Here is a 19,251-nt window from a genome sequence, read left to right on the forward strand (position 1 = left end):
GTTTATTAATTACACAAGGGTTCAATTTCGATTGGCACAATGACTTTTAACTATTTCTTTTAGTATCCGGAAAATCAGTGGCTCGAGACCAAATAAAAAATCTATACATTTAATGAAGCTAAAACAACATATACATTTAAATAAAATTACATAAATAACTACAAAATTAACTGGATCCAAGGCCTTCTAAAAAAATCTAAAAGATCCAAGGCCTTCTAAAAATCGCTGAAGTATAAATATTCTTACCGATTGTAATTCAATTTGACAAACAATTTACTAATTTTTTGTACCAGAGAAAGAAGTTTCTTCTACTACTTCATAAACAACAGATGAAGTTGTTTATGAAGTAGTAGAAGAAAAAGTAGTGAAGTAAAGCACTCCACATTAAGCCATTTTACAATTTCAAATTTCACCAATTGCCTTTTCCATAGTAATCGGGTGTCCTTAAGACAGAAGATGAAATTTTACATTTAGCGTTTCCTCGAACACTCAATTAGAATGTTGACTGCAACCTGGTATCTTCCTTTATTTACTAAATACTTGTTGACAGTATCAACTCCTCCAGTTTAAAGACTCACAGTTCTATGATTCTTTTTGAAATCTTGTATCAATATTCTCCTGAATGTCCCATAAAACTTAAAAACTTCCTAAGAACAAAATTCTCTGGTTTCTGTTCTCAAATTTCCATTAGCTCTCTCTACTTGTTTTCCTTGTTACCCTGATAGCGAATGCTCTCTGTCAGCTGTCCATTACCTATCAAACTTCTAGACAAGCATGTGCACTTCATGCTTGTCTAGGAGTTCTTATCACCTTGGCAAACAAGAAGTTATGTATAATGGGCTGATACGTTGTCTCTATTAGCATAATTAGAATGTCTAAACAAACCACCAAATACCTCAACACTTAACAATTTTAAATTACAATAAAAAGATTGACAGTAACACATTTATCAGTAAGTACATCAAAATTTCGGATGCTTTACATTTCATTTTTACAATAATGCTATCAATAACAGACACATTGCAAGTGCCAATATATGTGTTACGAAACCAAAAAACTAATGATATATTACAATAGAGAAACAACTGTCAAAAGATTCATAACTAAATTATGATTACTTTTACACTAGTATATACTGTGAGAATGGAAAGAGACTAAAATAATATCAGTTTTTAAGAACGGAGATAGCAGTTTATGCAAAAATTGCAAAGTGTTAATCTATTAAATACAGAATATAAATTATTTAGAAAGATTTTAAATAAAAGAATTGCCACTATTTCCAATAATTATTAGGACAGGCTAGGATTTACAATAAAACAAATCACAGAAAAAAAGACAAGATTTTAATTTACAGATTGACTTTAATTTATTGATTATGAAAAAGTCATTGAATAGTTAAACAGATAAGTCTTAACTTGGGAGGTGGCTAAAGGTGTAGAATTTTCAATTAAGACAGGGTACATGTGGAATTATCGGGCGGGAAAGTATGACAAGCTTAGGAGTTTGATTGGTTCAGTGCCATGGCATGTACAACTGCAAGGACTAGAAGTTGATAGTGCATGGGAGGTAGCTAAGAAGTGCTTGCATGAAGCAATGGCTGACTGTATACCTAGAGTCCGAATAATAAATCAAGTAGGGGTTAAATGGATGAATAACACCATTAAGCTTGAGTTGCAAAAAAAGAAACAACTATGGAGGGAATTTAAGGAGAAGGGTGACCAGCAGGCACATGAACGGTATAAAGCGCAGGCCAGAAGGGTGACGAGTGTGGTAAGAAAAGCAAAAAAGGATTACGAAAGAACATTGGCCATGCAGGCTAAAGAGCATCCTAAACAGTTTTTTAGATATGTAGCAAGTAAAAGAAAAAATGTACATGGCAGATTGATTTTAAAGAATGCCGATGGTAGGGAGGTAACTGAATCAGTTGAGATAGTTGAGTTACTGAGTGAGCACTTTGCAAAAGTATATCATCCAGGTGGTGACATTGCAGAAACGAATAAACCAGTAGATTATACGGGAATTGTGGTTAATGAAGTGGAGGTGAGTAGTCTATTGCATAACCTCAATGTCAATACATCTGTGGGATTGGATGGTATACCAGCTCGTGTTGTACGAGAAGCAGCTAAAGAATTGTCAGTACCCTTGACCATTTTGTTTAATTTGAGTCTCGGGTCTGGGTTAGTCCCGAGCGGGTGGAAAGAGGGGAAAATAGTTCCACTGCATAAAGGTGGTTCCAAGACTGCTGTAGTAAATTATCGACCGATTAGCATATCAGGAATCATTGTCAAGGTCTTAGAGAAAATAGTCAAGAGGAAAATAGAAGATTGGATAGAAGAAAATGGGATACTGTATCGGGGACAGCATGGTTTTGTGAAGGGTAGGTCATGCCTCAGTAACTTGCTCACGTATTATAACACAGTGACGGCTGAACTGGATAAGGATAATGGGTTTACGGTGATTCTACTGGACCTTGCCAAGGCCTTTGACAGGATTCCACATGGAATTCTAATCAGTAAATTGCAGCATATGGGAATGGACATAGGGTTGGTGAGATGGATAGGAGGGTGGTTGACGGAGAGATATCAGAGAGTGGCTTACTCGGGAGTAGAGTCCACAAGACGGCCTGTGACTAGTGGTGTGCCACAAGGATCTGTTCTGGAACCACTGCTGTTTAATTTGTTCATAAATGATATAGGAAATGATCTGAGAGGAACAGTACATTTGTTTGCGGATGATGTGAAGTTGGGTAGGGCAATAGTGAATGCAGATGACGTCAAAATTTTGCAGGATGATTTGGATAGATTGGAGGTCTGGGCTAAGGAGAATGGATGTCAGTTTAATGTGGCAAAATGTAAGGTTATGCATTTTGGGATGAAAAGATTGGCGGCAGTTTACTGCATTGGTGGAACCCTGCTCCAGGAAATTGATGAGGCACGAGATTTAGGAGTGTTGGTGGATAAGGAATTGAAATTTAGGGGACACATTGCAAAAGTGACCAAAATAGCTCATCAAATCACTTGGTTGCTGAAGAATACGTTGACAAGCAGAGACAAGCAGGTTATTGTTCCTCTCTATCGAGCCTTGATAAGACCCCATCTAGACTACTGTGCTCAGATTTGGTCACCTAGGTTTCTTCTCGATGGGGAGGAGGTGGAGAGGATCCAGAGGCGAGTGACAAAGATGATAGCAGGTCTGTGGAATGAACCGTATGAGAACAGGTTGAGGATTTGTGGGTTGCAAAAATTGGTTGATAGGCGGAGGAGGGGAGATATGATTGAGACATTCAAATTACTGAAGGGTTTCTATAAAATTAATTCAGAAGATATTTTTGAGAACAGGGCTGGTTGTGGGAGGACTAGGGGACATCCATGGAAACTGGGCAAAAGTGTGGTTAGTAAAGGTGTTAGAGCTGGGTTCTTTACTTTTAGAGTAGTGAATGAGTGGAATGCGCTCCCTGAGTCTGTAGTGGATGCTGTGACAGTGAATGAGTTTAAGGCGAGGTATGATAGATACTGTATGAATGTCAGATAGTTGTGATAAATATGATTTGGGGCCTCCCTCGATGAGTCTGATGACTCCCTGGAGTTGCCCGTAATAATAGTAATAATAGTAATAAAAATTATGAAATGAAGCCAACTCGCAGCAGTACAATGAATGAAAGAATTGAAAGGAAGAGGGGGGTCATTAGTTAATGGAAGATACTTAGATTTCGCAAAAGCTTTTGATAGAGTACCTCATGATAAGTTGACAGTCAAACTAGAGCAGATGGGGTTGGATATTAGATTAGTGCATTGGATTGGAGACTGGCTATCTGATAGGTATCAACAAGTTGTGTATGGGGGTGCAATATCCAGGAAAAGGAAAGTCACTAGTGGAGTGCCTCAGGGATCTGTTTTAGGGCCATTACTATTTAACTTGTATATTAATGATATTGGCGAAGATTTGGATGGAGATATTCAGTTGTTTGCAGATGATGCAAAGTTGGGACGAACCATAAAGAGTAGTGAAGATGTTGTGGCCTTGCAAGAAAACTTGAATAAACTGATTGATTGGGCAAGCAAATGGGGATGTGAGTTCAATGTTGCAAAATGTAAGGTTTTAAAATTTGGAAAACAAAGATGGGATGCAGAATTTATGCTTGGTGAGAATAGACTGTTGGAAGTAGAGGAAATAAGAGATCTGGGAGTGATAGTGGATAAGGATCTAAAATTTAGGGGACACATCGCCAAAATTGTGAAGACAACAAAAAGACTTCTGAGAATGATGAGGAGGACACTGACGTGTAGAAGTATGGAGATTCTTGTTCCATTGTATAAGGCTTTGATCAGGCCACACATGGACTATTGTGCCCAGATTTGGTCACCTGGTTTTCAGAAGGATGAAGAGATGTTGGAAAGGGTCCAAAGGCGACTGACTAAGGTAGTTTCTGACCTCTGAAATGTCAAGTATGAGGAAAGATTGAAAAGATGGAATTTGCAGAGTCTAGTGGAGAGAAGGAAGAGGACAGATATGATAGAGACCTACAAGTTGGTAAGGGGTTGTTATAGGATCAATGGTGGAGAAGTTCTACAGAGAATAGTGGGAGATCAGAGGAGAACCAGAGGTCATCCCTGGAAACTGTATAAAGAGGGTGTGAGTAGGGGAGTGAGAGGCAGGTTTTTTTCGTGCAGAGTTGTGAATGATTGGAATGCCTTGCCTGAGAGTGTGGTGTCTGCAAGGAGTTTGAATGTGTTTAAGACCCGGTATGATGAGATGTGTGTGAGATAAAAGGACCTTCTAGATGAGTCTTTGACTCCATGAGGTCTTGTTTAATAATAATAATAATAATAATAATAAGATACTTAAGAAATAACTGTTGACAGCAATGAGAGATTGTATACCTCGAGTGAAGAAAATAAAGCAATTTGGAGTCAAATGGATGACAAAAGGAAAAAAATTGGAATTGCAGAAGTAAAAGAGATTATAGAAGGCATATAAGTAGGAGAGAGGTTGAGAGCAGTTGCATGAGGAATATAAGGCTCAGGCTAGGAAAGTTACTAGTATTGTAAGGAGAGAAAAATTAGAATATGAGAGGTGACCGGCACCACAATCCAAGAAGAATCCCAAGGAGTTTTTTTTTTTGCCTATGTGGTGAGTAGGAGGAAAAATGCAAGTGGATGGATTATCTTGCTGGGTAAAAATGGGAGTCGGGTGACCAAAGCAGATGACATAGTTCAGTTATTTAATGATCATTTTATTAGAGTGTTCCATCCTGGTAGTACAGGCTTTATTAATAGAAAGATAATGAGTGGTGAAGTGTTAGAAGAAGGGTGGGGGGATATGATCAAGACATGCAGTTGAAGGGTTATTATTTCATTAACACTGAGGCAATTTTTCATATGGTAAAACAAAGGAAAGGAACAAGGACAAGAGGCTATCCCTGAAAGTTGCAAAAGTAGGTGGTGAGTAAAAGGGTAAGACATTAATTTTTTGAAAGTAGAGCAGTAGGAGCAAGGAATGCATTGAGAGGGTGATGAATATACAGATTGTGGTGATTTGAAGGAGTGGTATGATAGACTTCTTGTTCACTAATGTTGACATCCCACGAGTTTGTGACTCCATTGGGATCAGAAAAAAAAAAAATAATAATAGAAGACAAAGGTTATCCAAAAATTAAATGCAGTTAAGAGCTTAAATAACAATACAACTTACAAAATATATTTTGCAAATGCCGCTATGCATATAACAGCAGAAATAGAATCTAATCAGGGAGTCCGATAGGTGTATAACTTTTTCGCTACCTTATTTATTATACAGGGTGGTTCAAAATTCCATGTACAAACACTTTGAGGGGAGGTAGAAAACATCAAAATCAACCATATTCACATAAGAAGGCATGACCAGAAACGCCACCCAAAAGTGATAGGTGGCGCTGTTCGCCAGTGCTCCAGGTGAGCAATTGGGGCATCCTCCTTCAAGCTTTTGACGTCACATGAAGACTCGGATTTTCCAACTTGTGTTCTGTTCACAGATGAAGCTTCATTTACTCGTGAAGGGGTCTTCAATCACCACAATGCTCATGTGGATCATGAGCATTGTGGTGATTGAAGAATCACCACAATGGTGATTCTTCAATGGGCTCATGAGAATCCACGTGCTGTGTGGATTCTCATTTTGCCATTAATGTATAGGCAGGTACCATCGCTGACTGTTTAGTCGGTCTATACCTGTTACCATCCCGACTGAACTCCAAAAAGTATCAGACCTTTTTGGAAGAAGTTTTGCCGGATTTACTGAACAATGTTCCAATGATTGTGCATCGGCAGATATGGTTCTAAAACAATGGGGCTCCAGCCCATTTTGGCATTTCTGTGCATCAGTATTTGGACAGGTTCTTTGGGGCTCGATGGATTGAGTGTGGTGGACCCATTGCATGGCCACACGCTCACCTGATTTACTGAGCATTGATTTCTTTCTGTGGGGACCCTTAAGGCCATGGTGTACGAAATGGCTGTTGCCTCTGACATGGACCTCATGGCAAGAATCAGCATCACCACTGCTAATATCCGGGAAACTCCATGTATTTTCGAAAATGTATGGCAATCAATGTGTCGTCAGTGTCAGGCATGCATCACTGCTAATGGTCATAACTTTGAGCACCTGATGTGAAATCATATTATGTATCCAACTGCTATTGAACTGTTCAGTTATGCCTAATAAAGTTTTTAACACAACTTACTGCCTCGTGTTATTTCTGTATCTTTGTGTCCTTGTTAGTACTTTCTGATGGCATTTCCAGTCATGCTTTCCTATGTGAATATGGTTGATTTTGATGCTCTCTACCTCCCCCTCAAAGTTTGTACATGGAATTTTGAACCATCCTGTATATGCAGATGACCTGATAAGGAAGTGGAAAGGTATAAAAATGCTTTTTTGCAGATGATCAAGTAAATAGGTCTTTCAAAGATCTTTATCAACAACCCTTTCAATAGAAACTGTCAGGTCAGGCAGATCAAAATTCTCCATTTTTTTCTTTCTTTCCTACCAAATTCTTTCTTCATGTATACTGTAAGATCCATGAAGAAATTTCTGTTTTCTTGTCTCTCCACTTTTTCTGTGGTCTTCAATTTGGTCTCTTACCCTGAGATTTCATTTCATACACACTGCTTAGTATTCTTTCTAAATTCATTATCATTCTCATTAGATGCTCAAACCACTTCAAGCTAGAGTTCATAAGCATTTCTTCAACACTTTTTAGTCCTAAACTATTCTTGATGTCCACATTTCTTATTACATCTTTCCTTGTTTTTGCCGACATTGTCCTTAAAACTTTCTTTTTTATTGCTTGTATTCTATTCATGTCTTTTTTGTTAGTCTCTGTGTCTCTTCTGCATAAGTCAAAAAAAGTAACTTTGGTTATTCAAAAGTTTGCACGTAAGTGGGCCCCACTTCCCCAAAGTAGTTTACCTACACTGTTAAATCCTTCTCATTATCTCCTGTCTAAACTTCAATCACTAGTAAGTATACTTCCAGATATTTGAAGTTTTCACTACTCTTCAAATCTTGCTTATTGAGTCTAACACTTAATATTTACATTTCCACTATGATTCAAAATCATGATCTCACTCTTCCTACTATTAATATGTAACCATAGTTCTGTGTCACATTGTTCCATTTGTCCTCCAGTTTCTTCTGTAGCTCTTCTTCGGAATGAGTCAAAATCACCACATCATCTGCAAACAGCTGTTTCTCCTATCTGGTCATTAACCATATCCAGGACACTATTCATCACCACAATGAACAGCAAAGAGATAAGACACTTCCTCGTCACAGTCCATTTTTAAGTGTAAACCACTCTAAATTACCAAAGTTAGTCTTCGTACAGCTCTTAGACTTAACATACATTTTCTTTATCATGACGATTTCTTCTTTTTCTATGCCTATCTTTTCCAAACTTTCCCAGACTTTTCCTGATGAACCCAATCAAAGGTTTTTTTCTGAATCAAGAAATGCCATAACAGGTTTTTTTCAAATTCCAGTGTCTTTGCATCATCTCAGCAAAAATCAATCAACAGTGGATCGCCCTTTTATAAAACTAAACTCTTCTCTTACACCTTTCTCTATTTTATCTCTTATTCTTGACGCTATTATCTTTTCATGAATCTTTGCACAGTGACATAGTAATGTTATTCTTCAATAGTCACTACACTTCCTTCTCGAACCACCCTTATATATTAACAGTAACTGTCTGGGTCCAGTCACAGGTATCACCTTCTTTCTCCAGATCAGTCTGAAGATGTCACAAAAGCACTGATAAGTTCAACAGGAAAACCATCTATTCCAGGGGATTTTCCATTTTTCATCTTCCTTGATGCTTCTTCAACACTGAGACTTATTATCTCTCTTGTCACTGTATTCATTCCAATTTATTTCACTATGGCTTTCATCTTTATTTAACAGATCTATAAAATAATGTTGCAAAACATCCTAATCTCTTCCAGTAGTCACAAGATTTCCATCCCCCATTTATTAAAAAAACTGCCTTCTTTAGTCCATATAACATTTTTTTTGTTTTCAATTTTGTTATCAATATCTTCTTTTTTATTTTTCCCTCTTTAATTATTATTATTATTATTTTATTTATTTATTTATTTTTGCATGGTGCTTTCTCTGATTATAAACAAATCTATTATCATATGATCTAGTTCATAAACTTCCACAAAACCTTTATTTTTTTATTGCTTCTTTAACTCTGTCACTCAACAAGTTTGTTTCTTTTCATTTTCTGCTTCCTGACATCAATAAGAGTTGTGATAAGATGCCATGCTGCAGGCCGATCTGTTCAGAAAATTGTTGACAAATTGGGCCATCCCAGGTCAACAATCACTGATACCATACCAAGATGGAAGCACAGGGAGTCTACTGCAAGTGCTACCTGCAGTGAATGACCTACCACACTCACAATGCAATGCTTCCTACTTTGTGATATTTCTATGGAACTGATCATTGTCTCTTTCAGTAAGACAATGGACCATGTCATAAGGCTGCTTCTGAAACTGTTTGGTTTGTGGACATGAATACTACACCCGACTGGCCTCCACAGAGCCTTGATCTCAACCCTGCTGAACACCTGTAGGATCAACTGGAACATCATGTAAGGTCATGGGATGTCTGTCCCACAACAATCCAGGACTTCATTACATACCTACAGGAAGAATGGTCAAAAATTCCCATTAATTGCTATTGCATGCTTGTGGAAAGTATGCCAGGTAGGATTGCTGCAGTCATCACAGTGAAAGGAGTGAAGTGTTATGATTTTCAAACTGCAAATGGAGATCTTGTGATATGGAGTGTTCATTTTCATTTAGTGAAATATTTACATTCTTGTTTATGACATTTTTCATTTTGTAAACAAAGAATAATAAAATTATTTTCTTTCAGTGTTAATTTTCATAGCTAGAAAAATCAAAGTGATTTTTCTAGCTTTAAAAGTAATTTTTAAATATCAAAGATAAAATATTTCTAGATAAATATTTAAAATAATAATAATAAAAAAAACACGACATATAGTTCAATTTTATCTTCCATTCATGAATTCAAAGGAATGATGGATTATGATCAAGTAACAAATTTATCATAAACAAGAATATTTACATTCTTGTTTATGACATAAGTTCATTCTGTAAACAAAAAAATAATAAAATTATTTTCAGTCTATGAAAATTAACACAGTATATGACAAGCGGATGATGATAATGATTAATCAGTTCACAGAAAGCACTTTCTAAGCAGTTTATTAACATTATTTCACAATACTTTTATCATAAGAAAAATAAATGATCCATTTTATGAATTCAAAAACTGAAAAACATGCTTAATTATTCTCTATTTTGCTATGGTTAAGTAATAAGCATCATTACCCAACAAACATGTTGTAAGAAAGTGGTGGAGGTTCCCATTCAAGAAAAGGAATCCCTGCAAGTCTGATGTAAATATCATAGAGACCCTAATCAAAAAGTAACATGTAGTGAATATAAAGAAAACAATAACTGATTTATTTAAAACAAACCAGGTATATAATTGAAAAAATAAAAATGTTAATTATGAACCTTAAGTATGAAATTAAACTGAATACTTAATGTATTTTTTTATAATTTCAATCAGCTTTTAAGTGTCCTAACCTCTCTTCCTTTACCGTCTTCTATTTATTTTCCGCAACTTCCGCTTTCTCTCTCTCTCTCTCTAAAGAGGCTACTTTTACTCAACATTCACCAACACAATCAATTCTCCTAACTTTTACATCTCCAAAGTTAACTCCATTATGACCCCAGTCTCTCCTTCCTCAACCTTGATAATCATTTGTTTCTAATGCAACACTATTACTGTTACTAAACCTAAGATGCTAATATCAAAATCATCTAGTGCTTCCCACCATCATCATTTCATACAGACCAAACTTGCATTTTTCTGTTGCTCTGAACTGATGGGAAACTTACATGCCACAAGTGGAGTATAGCTAGCCTTGGCTGATGGATGGGAGGTCTAAGAATCACTGTTTCTCAAATTTTGGGAGGTTTCACATAAATCTAAAAATCCTATATGGTAGTATATCCTATATGTAATCTTCAAATGGTGGGAGACTTGGTGACAAGAATCTTCATAATGAGGCTTCTTGCATATTAGAGGTATTATGACTTTACATCAAGTTTCCCAAGTATCCCGTAATGCAGAATACATGTACCTTTCTCGAATGTAAATAATATCATGCATTTTGAGGGGGATCACTATCCAGATTGGTTTCACTATTTACCCAGATCTCATCAGCAGGAAGGAAACACTTAGAAGCAATTCATTGCATTTCTTATATACAAGTACCAAAATGGTGTATCACTGTAATGCTATAACACTCTGGATTAGAGACAACTGTGTAAGCTTATTATACATATCAGATTACACTTGAGAAGGAATTATCAAATAATAATATCTGGGATAAAATATAAAAGTTGTAATACCATATACACAAAAACACATAAACAATATGTGGAAGGTGTTAAACGAGATGTCTAAGGTGTTAAACGAGATGTCCAAGTACTCTCTATGGGTGCTAGTAGCACCCATAGAGAGTACTTGGCTGATGGATGGGAGGGCTAAGAATCACTGTTTTTCAAATTTTGGGAAGTTTCACATAACCATATTTATGTAAATTTGGTTGGTTTTATAAATCTACTGATTCCAAAAAAAAAAAAAAAAAAAAAAAAAAAAGTCAAGTATTTATTTGCTGCAGTGAAGTATAGTAGTTTTTTCCATTTGATTCTGTGCAAGGTGACCATGGCCTGGTTAGCTAGATCTCATTGATCATAATTGTGGTAGTGGATATATTTCTTCTGTTCTTCAGGGTGGATGTTAGCAGATACCTCAGAGTCTGATAATAATATGACGAAAACAAGGGACTTTTGTACACACTGGAACAGAGAGAGACGAAATAGATCCTTAGGAAAGAGGATACAAGTATTACTGTGCCCCAGATATAGGGAGTAATAACAGCATTACTATAATCTACACGTTGAGAGGGATGTGTGGTGGTGGGGAGGGTAATAACTATTTTGTTAATCTTTTTGTCATTAGAGCAATTTGATAGGAAGGTATGGAAAATAAAGGAGTTTAGTTGTGAGGAAATCCTGGTTGGAAGAGAGGTTGGAGGATCTGTTAACTGAGGGTTTTATGATGTTGTTGGAAGAAAGAGAGGGGGAGACATTGGAGAGTTCTTTCACTTGGTGGAATGGTGGGAAAGAGCAATGAGAAGGGGCCATCCCTGGAAGTTACGAAAGGAGGCTGTGTGCAAGAGGGTGAGGAGTGGTTTCTTTGCTTGGAGGGTGGTTGAATCTTGGAATGCATTGCCTGAGAGAGTGGTTGGAGCAGGAACGGTCAATGGGTTCAAGGAGTGGTATGATAAACTTTGTGTTTCCTAAAAACAACCTCCCAAGATGAGTCTATTGCCTCCATGGAGATCTGGATAATAATAATAATAATAATAAAGAGAGGGGGAAGATGATGGAAAAGTTTGTGTACGTATCAGCCTGAGTGGGTAGATTTTCTGTAAATTAAGAAAGAAAGAGAGCCATTAAGAATACATCTGATTAGAGTTTCCAGAGGAGACCGACTTTTTTTTTTTTTTCTATAATGAACTGAATTCTGGAGAACTAGCTGCTGAGGTGAGAAAAGTGTAATGTGTCAGAGCCATGTAGCCAAATGGAGAACACGTCATTAAATATATCTAAGCTAGACAGAAGATTTGAGAACAGCATTATCAAGAGCATGTTTATGTTTTTGAAATACTTCTTCTTTCTTCCTATCATGGATTTTAGGCCAGGTGGCCTGTTCCGGTCTCATGCAATCTCTTTCTTGGTCTTCTGATTCTTCTTTTTCCACTTATTTTATATTTGTATAATATTTTCAGTAGTAGTCTGCTGTTGTCCATTTGATTTAAATGTTCTATCCATTTTTGTTTATACTGTCATATGTAGTAATTAATTAGTTTTATGTTCAGGGATTATAAAATTTCATCATTTGTTTTATGGTCCCATTTGGAATATCCAGCTGTTTTTCTGAGAAATTTCATTTCTGCTGTTTGAATTCATTTTTCATCTTTCCTTTTTATGGTCCATGCTTTACTGCAGTATAGTAGAGTTGGTTTTGACAAGACGTTATATAATCTGATTTTAGTGTGTTTTTGTACTAGGGATGGCTTAAATATATTATTTATTATGCCATTTGCTTTGACAAAGTTTGATATTTTAGTGTCTATGTCTTTTTCTTCTTTGCATGATAAATCACATCCCAAGTATTTGAAAGTGTTTACTTGCTCTAATATTTTATTATCTATCACTATTTTATTTCTAATTGGGTTTTCTCCTTTGAATGCCATTATTTTTGTTTTTTCTTTAGATATTGTCATATTATATTGTTTTGAGATATCATTTAATGATTTTAATAATCTTTGTAAATCATCTTCTGATGTAGCTAACACTATTTGATCATCTGAAAATAATAGTGTATCTATCTTCATTTGTGGGGTTATTTTGTATACCAAATGGGTTATACTGTTTCCAGATTGTTATAATTTTATTTATATATATATATTGAAAAGCTGAGGTGAGAGGGTACATCCTTGTCGTACTCCTCTTGATATATCTTTCCATTCTGAGATGTGTTCAAGTTTAACTGCTATTTTATTTTCTGTATATATTTCTTGAATGGATTGTAAAAGTTGGTTTGGTATATTTAAATCGGTTAATCGGTTTTAAACATTTTGTCTACTAATGTTGTCAAAGACTTTTTCAATCAATAAAGGCCATGTGTGTTTCTTTTTGAAATTCTCTTCTCTTTTCTATTAATAATTTTAGAGTAAAAATTGGATCTATGCAGGACTGGCCTTTTCGGAAACCGTTTTGTTCTTCTACTAGTTTATCCTCTACAATACTGTTTAGCCTCTCTTTTAATATTCTTGCATATATATTTTATATCCTGTATTTAGCAGACTAATTCCCCTATAGTTATTGCAATTGTCTCTATTTCTCTTTTTATAGATTGGGATATCCAGTGCTTTTTTCCAAGAGTTAGGAATTTTTCAAAACATCCAAACCATTTTAAAAAATTTCAGAAGTCTTTCATTAAATTTTTCACCTGCATTTTTGTATAGTTCTATATTTATGTTGTCTTCTCCTGGTGTTTTCCTATTTTTCATCTTCTTTATTGTATTTTTCAGTTCTAAGATTGTGATATTTTCTGTTAGGTCATTCTTTGTTTTATAAAATTTTATTTCATTGTTCTCATCTGTCCAGAGATTTTGGAAATAGGTCACCCATTTTTCTAAATCTATTGTTCATATTTTTATCTTTTCTTTTATTTCTTTATTCATGTATTTTATTACTTTATAGGAAAATTGAATACCACATTATTTCTTAGCCGAATAAGAAACTCAAAGATGGGAAATCTAATCTAAAAGTTTCATGCCGAATATAGAACACCATATAAAGTTCGGCGACTCCAACCAACACCTGGTAGTACAATGCCAGGGCAACTTGTAGTAAAGGTGGAGCAAGCTTTGATCACTTAGTATTTACCCATAATGTAAAACAATAGCTCCTAGGAGATGTATTACTGTTCTACATTATGAGAGAAGGTCACTACCCAGACCGGTTTCGACCTTTTTTGAGGTCTCATCAGTGAGTAGGTAGACCTAGATGTAATACTAAGGTTTCAATAGTCAGAGCTTATTCCTTTACTGTATGAGTTGCTAAAAGGTGCACAAATACAATTACTGAAATAAGAGCCAACAGGCTTCACTTTGGAGAAGTAAAATTATTTAAAATTAACTGGATATTGAATACAACATTATTTCTTAGTCGAATAAGAAACTCAAAGATAGGAAATCTGATCTAAGAGTTTCACGCTGAATATAGAAAACTATATAAAGTTTGGCGAGTCCAAGCGTAAGCCAACACCTGGTAGTACAATGCATCTCCAAGAAATACTGCTCCTAGGAGCTGTTGTTTTACATTATGGGTAAATACTAAGGAGAGTGATCAAAGCTTGCTCCACCTTTACCACAAGTTGCCCTGGCATTGTACTACCAGCTGTTAGCTTATGCTTGGACTCGCCAAACTTTATATAGTTTTCTATATTCAGCATAAATAAATAAATTCCGTGTGATGATACAGTGTTCCCCCTTTATACGGGAGTTCACGGTTCCATCTAGTCCCCTCAAATTTTATCCGGGCACCGGAACCGGCATAGGCTGACGAATCAGACCTATGGCTGGGTCAGTATTCCTGACTGTAATCCGTGTGTTTTTCAGAACTGGTCTGGTGGTGGAAGAACTAAGGATCATCCTTGGAAACTTATGTAGTTAGTAGGATTGTTAGAACTACATTTTTTGTTGAGAGGCTAGTGACTGAGTGGAATAGGTCGCCCTAGTCTGTTGTGGTGCCATGACTGTGAACTAGTCAAAGCAAAGTATGATAGATATTGTTCAAATGTTGGATAGTGCTTGGTATGATGTTCAAGGACTCCCTTGATAAGTCTAAGAACTCCATGGAGTAGTCCGTAATAATAATAATTATTATTATTATCATGCAAGTCTGGTTGGCCGAGTGGTGTTAGAGTATTCACACTCCAGCCAAAAGGCTGTGGGTTTGAATCTGTCATGGGCATGGATGTTTGTAATTGTCTGTAAAAATACTAGTGGTAGTTGGTAGATGGCATTGGTGTAGTTGCAGTTGGTGGATTGAGTGGTGGAAGACAGTTGTAGAGTAGGTGACCTCCCTTAATGAGTCTTTGGACTCCCTGGAGGTGTCATGTAATAATAATAATGATACAAACCTGTGTACAAGGTTTACTAAATGTTTAGTTTCAGTGTTTTCTTTTTATTTTGAAATAATAGTTTTAACCACTCAGAGTGTGTGAGGGAGAAATTAAAAATATATACCACACACATATAATTATGTTAAGAGTATTGTGTTATCAGAAAATAGTTTAAGAAAGTTCCTCATGAATGAAGGTAACAGAAAAATCAGGAAAGAATATCTCCACTGTGATTTTCTTTGTAGTAGGTAACTCCTGGTTAGAAATACCTTTTAATTTTATCCCATCATCCAAATACTGAATATCATACTTTAACTTATCCTTTAAAAGTGTAAAAAACTGCCAAGTAATCAATGAAGTGTGTGCTCAAGTATCAAAAATTCGAGTAGCAAGACTTATAGGTTGGTTAGACATAATTGGTAATTAGTTTACGGAATTAACAACGCATATAAAGAATATTAATTAAAGGTAACTTTAATGAATAACTTCTATATTTCGGCAACGTCACATTGCCATCTTCAGGAACATAAAGATATGGTATGTGAACTCAGGAACTAACACAAAGCAAATGAGGAAGAAAGCAAGAAACTAATATTGTTCCTAAAGTCATAATGGTGCCCTCTTGCAGCCAAGTTTCCTCCCGATATCTCAGCCCTATTTCAGTTCACAATGAACTCAGGCTATTTCGTTTGGCAAGGAAAGTTCTACAAACAGATAGAGGGGACAGCCATGGGTTCACCACTTTCCCCACCCTTGGCCAATTTCTTTATGGAGACATTTGAAGAGAAAGCCTTAAACTCCGCCCCACAAAACCCCACTATTTGGCTTCGTTATGTGGATGATGTGTTTGCTATTTGGCCACATGGCTCAGACACACTCCACTCCTTCCTAACACACTTAAACAACCAACACCCCCAGAGTCCAGTTCACCTTAGAAAAAGAGGAAAACAACACCCTCCCCTTCCTAGACACTTTAATCACCCACCAGCTTGATGGATCTTTGGTTTTCTCTGTTTACAGAAAACCCACCCACACTGACAGATACATTCACCAGCAATCCCGCCCCCCCCTCACAACAATATGGGGTGATAAAAACACTATATAACAGGGCAAAATTAATCTGCTCAGATGACAAAGCCCTGACTATTGAACTAAACCACATCCTCAACACTTTCTTAGCCAATGGCTATGACCCCCAAAAAATACTAAAACCTATAAACCACAATCCCCCTCCTCCCCTCCACAATAAAGATTACACCAAGTCTATCACCATCCCCTACATCCAGGGCACCTCTGAGAAAATAACCAATATCCTCAGAAAATATGACCTTACTTCCTGTTACAGACCATATAAAAAGTTGGCATCTCATATCTGCTCTACCAAAGACCAACCACTTCCCCTAGACCTACCTGGTGTATACCAGGTCCCTTGCAGCTGCAAATTGTCCTACTTTGGCCAAACAGGCAGAACAACAAATATCAGGATTTCAGAACACCAAGACTACATCCGGTTTCACCAGTACAGCCGCTCTGGGCTGGCAGACCATGCCTTAGATACCCACCATAAAATTCGTTGGAAGAAAACAAAAATAATTCATCGCAGCAAGTTTAAATACGAAAGATTATTCAAAGCATCTTCAGCAGTTCTAAAAAACGTTCCTAACCTCAACAAATTTGGGTGCATAAAACTGCCCCAAATTTGGGAGACTTTCATTATGAGAACTTCAGCCCAACTGCCAAGACTACCAAATTAGCCCGCAAGAGGGCACCATTAGGACTTTAGGAACAATATTAGTTTCTTTCTTTCTTCCTCATTTGCTTTGTGTTAGTTCCTGAGTGCACATACCATATCTTTATGTTCCTGAAGATGGCAATGTGACGTTGCCGAAATATAGAAGTTATTCTTTAAGGTTACCTTTAATTAATATACTTTATATGCATTGTTAATTCCGTAAACTAATTATCAGTCAAGTATCAAAAAGTAACTTACAAGACAGCCATGCAATTTTGGCATCAACCAGATTAAAATGTTCTGAATCTGTCAGATCCATTTTAAGTTTTACAACAAGAATGAGACTGTAAAGGTTTAGAATTCTTCACTTTTCTTCTAGGTATATTCTATACAACATTTAAAAACTGAGAATCTTTATATGTAATGTTTGGCCTCTTGAAGATTTAGGCAAGCAAGCGTATAGAACAATGTCTAGATATGTGACCTACTTCTCTACATCTAAAACATTTGATAGTTTTACATCACCCATTTGCTTCTCATGTGATATTCTTTTCTCATTAATGCAATTTTAATTTCCCTTATCACAAGAAGTTAACCGAAGTCTCAGTTCTGAAATTGGCTTCAAATTTTCATCCTGTGTCTTTGAAATAACGAAAGTGAAAAAACTCCAGTCTCTCTTATCTTACACATCATTATAACAATTGCAAAAAAAAAATGTCAACAAATCTAAAGCAGACTTTGTAAGGACCAACTGCCCTACTATGTTTCCCCTCTCTCTCTCTCTCTCATTCTTATGAAACAAATGCAACATCTCTTAGATATAAGGCAGATCTCTTGGTATCCGTCTTCTCCTCCAACTCTTATTTAGATTACCAAGGCAAATCCCCTACATTCCATAAACCATTCTCAGCATGCCTTCTCCGATCTTTTGACATAAGAATATCAGAAAAATACTCAATAGTTTTGACACTAATAAGTCCTCCAGCCCAGAATGTGTCCCTGCAGTTGTACTAGGAACTTGTGCTCCAGAACTAATATCGGTCTAGTATCACCTTTAAAAGCTGTCCTGCTCATCTGGCATCTATCCAACAGCACGGAAGCAAACTTTTATCCAGCCTGTTCCTAAAAAGAGAATAAAAGTCAGCCATCAAACTAAAGCAATGGAAAAGGTCATCAACAACCATGTTTTCACTACTTAGAGGCCTATCATTTAATTATTGATCACCAATATGGATCCCATCATTCTCATTCTACAGCAAGCTTCTTTGTTGACCTCACCAACCTTTAGATACAGACCATGAAAAGATGTGCAGAAAATCATAACTAATTCTACCATTGATGACTTCTTATCATCTCCATCCTACCCTTTGTGAGTTGATGACCAGTTTGGTGGATGCTTCCCTTTCATCTGATTTTTCCATCAATGCCAGAGTATCCCAAGTATTTGTGTTTTCATCTCTGTTCTTTTCTTATATACATTGTTGATAATGATCTTCTTAATGTCTGTTCCTATTCATAGCTTTGTTGATGACACTACATTCCACTCTGCTTCATTATTCACAAATCCTTGTAGTACTTAGATGACTCAAGCTTTAAGATCTTTTATGTTAAATGCTTGAAACACCAATCTAGCCATTCTCAAGTAGCGTGAAGATAATTTAGTACATGTTAATGCTACCAAAAGACCATGCTTCACTCTCCCACACTTTTGATAACATTCTGCTCACCAACCATGATCAGTTTTCTCTTCTTGGACTAACTTTCACATTTAGCCTATCCTCGCATGAATATGTCACGTCTAGTTCTCTTCACCCTTCGAAAACCTTGCTATTCTTTTTGTTCTAAATATTACTTCTCTTTGGCTTAACACTATAGTAAATCCTGGTTAATTGGAACAGCCATTTTATCAGGACAAATCTAGAATAAAAAAAAAATTATGTATACAAAAAGAATTTGCATCATTTATTTGGGACAATACTGTTAAACTGCACCAGTCAGTAACTTCTACCACATGGAGTGTTAAAAATTACATAATCTTGTTTCGAAAATTTAGTGCTGATGAAACAGGGCTATTTTATCATGCCATGTCATGGCAAATGGTTCCCTGTTATAATTACTCTACACTGGCTAAGAAAGCAAAGGATCATCTAACAGTGTTGTGCTATTCAAGTGTTAGG

General features: G+C 36.2%; 1 protein-coding gene across 1 annotated transcript in view; it reads right to left on the reverse strand.

Annotated features, from left to right (window-relative positions):
• The window catches only part of LOC150108970 (H(+)/Cl(-) exchange transporter 7-like), a 501,264-nt gene that overhangs the window by 170,388 nt on the left and 311,625 nt on the right, over nucleotides 1–19,251 (reverse strand). The window contains exon 15 of the mRNA XM_090401344.1: nucleotides 9,900–9,985. Coding sequence (XP_090257470.1) covers nucleotides 9,900–9,985 — 86 coding nt within the window. The remainder of the gene's footprint in view (nucleotides 1–9,899; nucleotides 9,986–19,251) is intronic.

Source organism: Typopeltis vanoorti, chromosome 2, assembly GCF_054136105.1.
Source record: "Typopeltis vanoorti isolate ZY-2024b chromosome 2, IOZ_Tvanoo_1.0, whole genome shotgun sequence".
Lineage (NCBI taxonomy): Eukaryota > Metazoa > Arthropoda > Arachnida > Uropygi > Thelyphonidae > Typopeltis > Typopeltis vanoorti.